We start from the raw sequence: 2212 nt of genomic DNA, 5'->3' as shown, positions 1-2212 counted from the left end.
GGAATAACTTGGGTGCGTAGAAAGTGCTTTGAATCCGAGTTTCTAGATTAATAAAATTTCATTAAATAACCTAATTGCAAGTTATTGTCTAGTTAGGTATGTTTATGCATCCGCTTGCTTATAGCCACATATAAACCATAACTTGTCCTGAATTTGTGAGCGTCAATACTCCCTAGTTTTTATTTTACTCTTTAAGGGAAAGATAAGCAATTGATGAAGGTAATTTTTTGGGTCTATGATGAGCCGGCATGTATTCTGAATCTAAAGTTGATTACGACTACTTTAGCTCTAGAATTACTCTGAGACCTGAAAAATAACCTGAGTATTACAAGGGCTTCAAGTTCCGATGTGTATTGAATGTGCCCTGGGGTCAGACATTGAAAGGTAAACGTTTATGAAATCACTGCTTTTATTTTGAAAGGGCACACCACAGAAGGATGTTACCATCAAGCCCGATGCGCCTGACACCCTCTTACTGGAGAAGCATGCAGATTATATTGCATCCTATGGCTCAAAGAAAGATGATTATGTATGTATGGTTCTATGTTGAAAGTTTCAAAGAAGACTATTTTCCATAAGCAGTCAGTGGGTCAGTATTTATGGCCCATTCTAAGAGGTTTGAAGTACAGAATAAATTTCTACTTTTGTAGTTGAGGCAATACTTTCAAGGTCAATGATGTGTTGGCATGTATTATCTGAATTTACAGCTGATGTGTAATAACACTAGCTCTAGAATTACTCTGAGACCTTGAAAAGCTTTTACCTTGAGTTTTAAACATTATAGAATAATTTTTCTCTGGGACGATCTTTGAATAAAGTAGTGAGCAACTCACCTGGAAGTAAATATTTTTCCCTCAACCGCTAGATTACCATGGAAAATACCTAGTATTGATAAATTCTTGACTTAAGTAATATGTTCCCATAACCATGTTGTTATGGAGTCGTTAAATACGATGTAGGAACTCTGAAAGAAATGTTCTCCCCGAACTTAAAAAAAAGTAGGTCTTCTCATTTACTCTTCCGGTTGGCTCCTGGAAGAGTTAAAGCCCTGTTTGGTCAGTCACAAGTGAGTTTATCATACACTTCTCAGATAGTGGAACTTCTGTCCCCCAAATTTGAGAGCCACAAATTTAAACTTATCATTGATAGGATTAAGTGTTTATATGTTTGGTTTCTGACCCAGCATGAATTCAAACTGACACATTAAAGTAATTGTGTATTTTAGGAGTACTGTATGTCTGAGTACTTGAGAATGAGTGGCGTCTATTGGGGTCTGACTGTAATGGATCTCATGGGACAACTAAATCGCATGAATAAAGAAGAAATTCTGGCATTTATTAAGTCATGTCAACACGAGTGTGGTGGAATAAGTGCTAGTATTGGACATGATCCTCATCTTTTGTACACTCTGAGTGCTGTCCAGGTAAATACTGATTAAAATTTGGCAATCTTGGTAGTGTATGCTCTTAACTTGAGGGGAAATTTGAAACCAGGAAAGTAATAAAATGAGTATGTCAAAAAGTTACCCTAAGTTTTGCAAATGAAGTCTATTTAACAAGGTCAATGATGTGATGGCATGTATTAGCTGAATTCAAAGTTGATGCAAATTCTAAAATTACACTGAGACCTTGGATGGTAAAAGGTTTAGTGTATGTAAATATTTGGAAATCACAAGGTGGCATTAAATGTTTTAATTTTGATATTGGAGATCCCGCAAATAAGGGTTTAAAGTCTACATAAGTTAGACTATTTAAGAGTTAAAATTTTAAGTTACAATTTATATGTAGAAAAATGCTTTTAGAAGTTTGGATTTTAATACCTATAATTTTATTGCATAGAAGATACTCTGCATGTTTGAGAAAAGTTTATAATATTCCTAGACAAAAGGACATGCTTGACTTAAAAGACAGTTGAGGAAGAACATTAGAATCAATTAGGGTTGAAGATGTATTTATTTAACTTTTTTTGGTTACAGATTCTTACTCTGTATGATAGTATTAATGTTATTGACGTAAATAAAGTTGTGGAATATGTTCAGAGTCTACAGAAAGAAGATGGTTCTTTTGCTGGAGATGTTTGGGGTAATGTCATTTTAATTCATTCTACCAAATATACCAATCTTAAATGTTTTGGTGTTTATTGTAATAAACTTTGCTGCATATTTTTAAGTACAGTTAATTGGAGACTTTGCTAATTTATAAGAAGTTTTTAA

General features: G+C 33.9%; 1 protein-coding gene across 1 annotated transcript in view; it reads left to right on the top strand.

Annotated features, from left to right (window-relative positions):
• The first annotated feature begins 379 nt into the window (after window positions 1-379).
• RABGGTB (Rab geranylgeranyltransferase beta subunit) overlaps window positions 380-2212 on the top strand; it is a 6759-nt gene continuing 4926 nt past the window's right edge. Inside the window, 3 exon segments of the mRNA XM_006775902.2 lie at window positions 380-529; window positions 1226-1423; window positions 1976-2134. Coding sequence (XP_006775965.1) covers window positions 395-529; window positions 1226-1423; window positions 1976-2134 — 492 coding nt within the window. The 5' untranslated portion in view covers window positions 380-394.

The sequence above is a fragment of the Myotis davidii genome, unplaced genomic scaffold (genome assembly GCF_000327345.1).
Source record: "Myotis davidii unplaced genomic scaffold, ASM32734v1 scaffold128, whole genome shotgun sequence".
NCBI lineage: Eukaryota > Metazoa > Chordata > Mammalia > Chiroptera > Vespertilionidae > Myotis > Myotis davidii.
The sequence above is the reverse complement of the archived record's forward strand: the minus strand, read 5'-3'. Positions and strand labels throughout refer to the sequence as shown.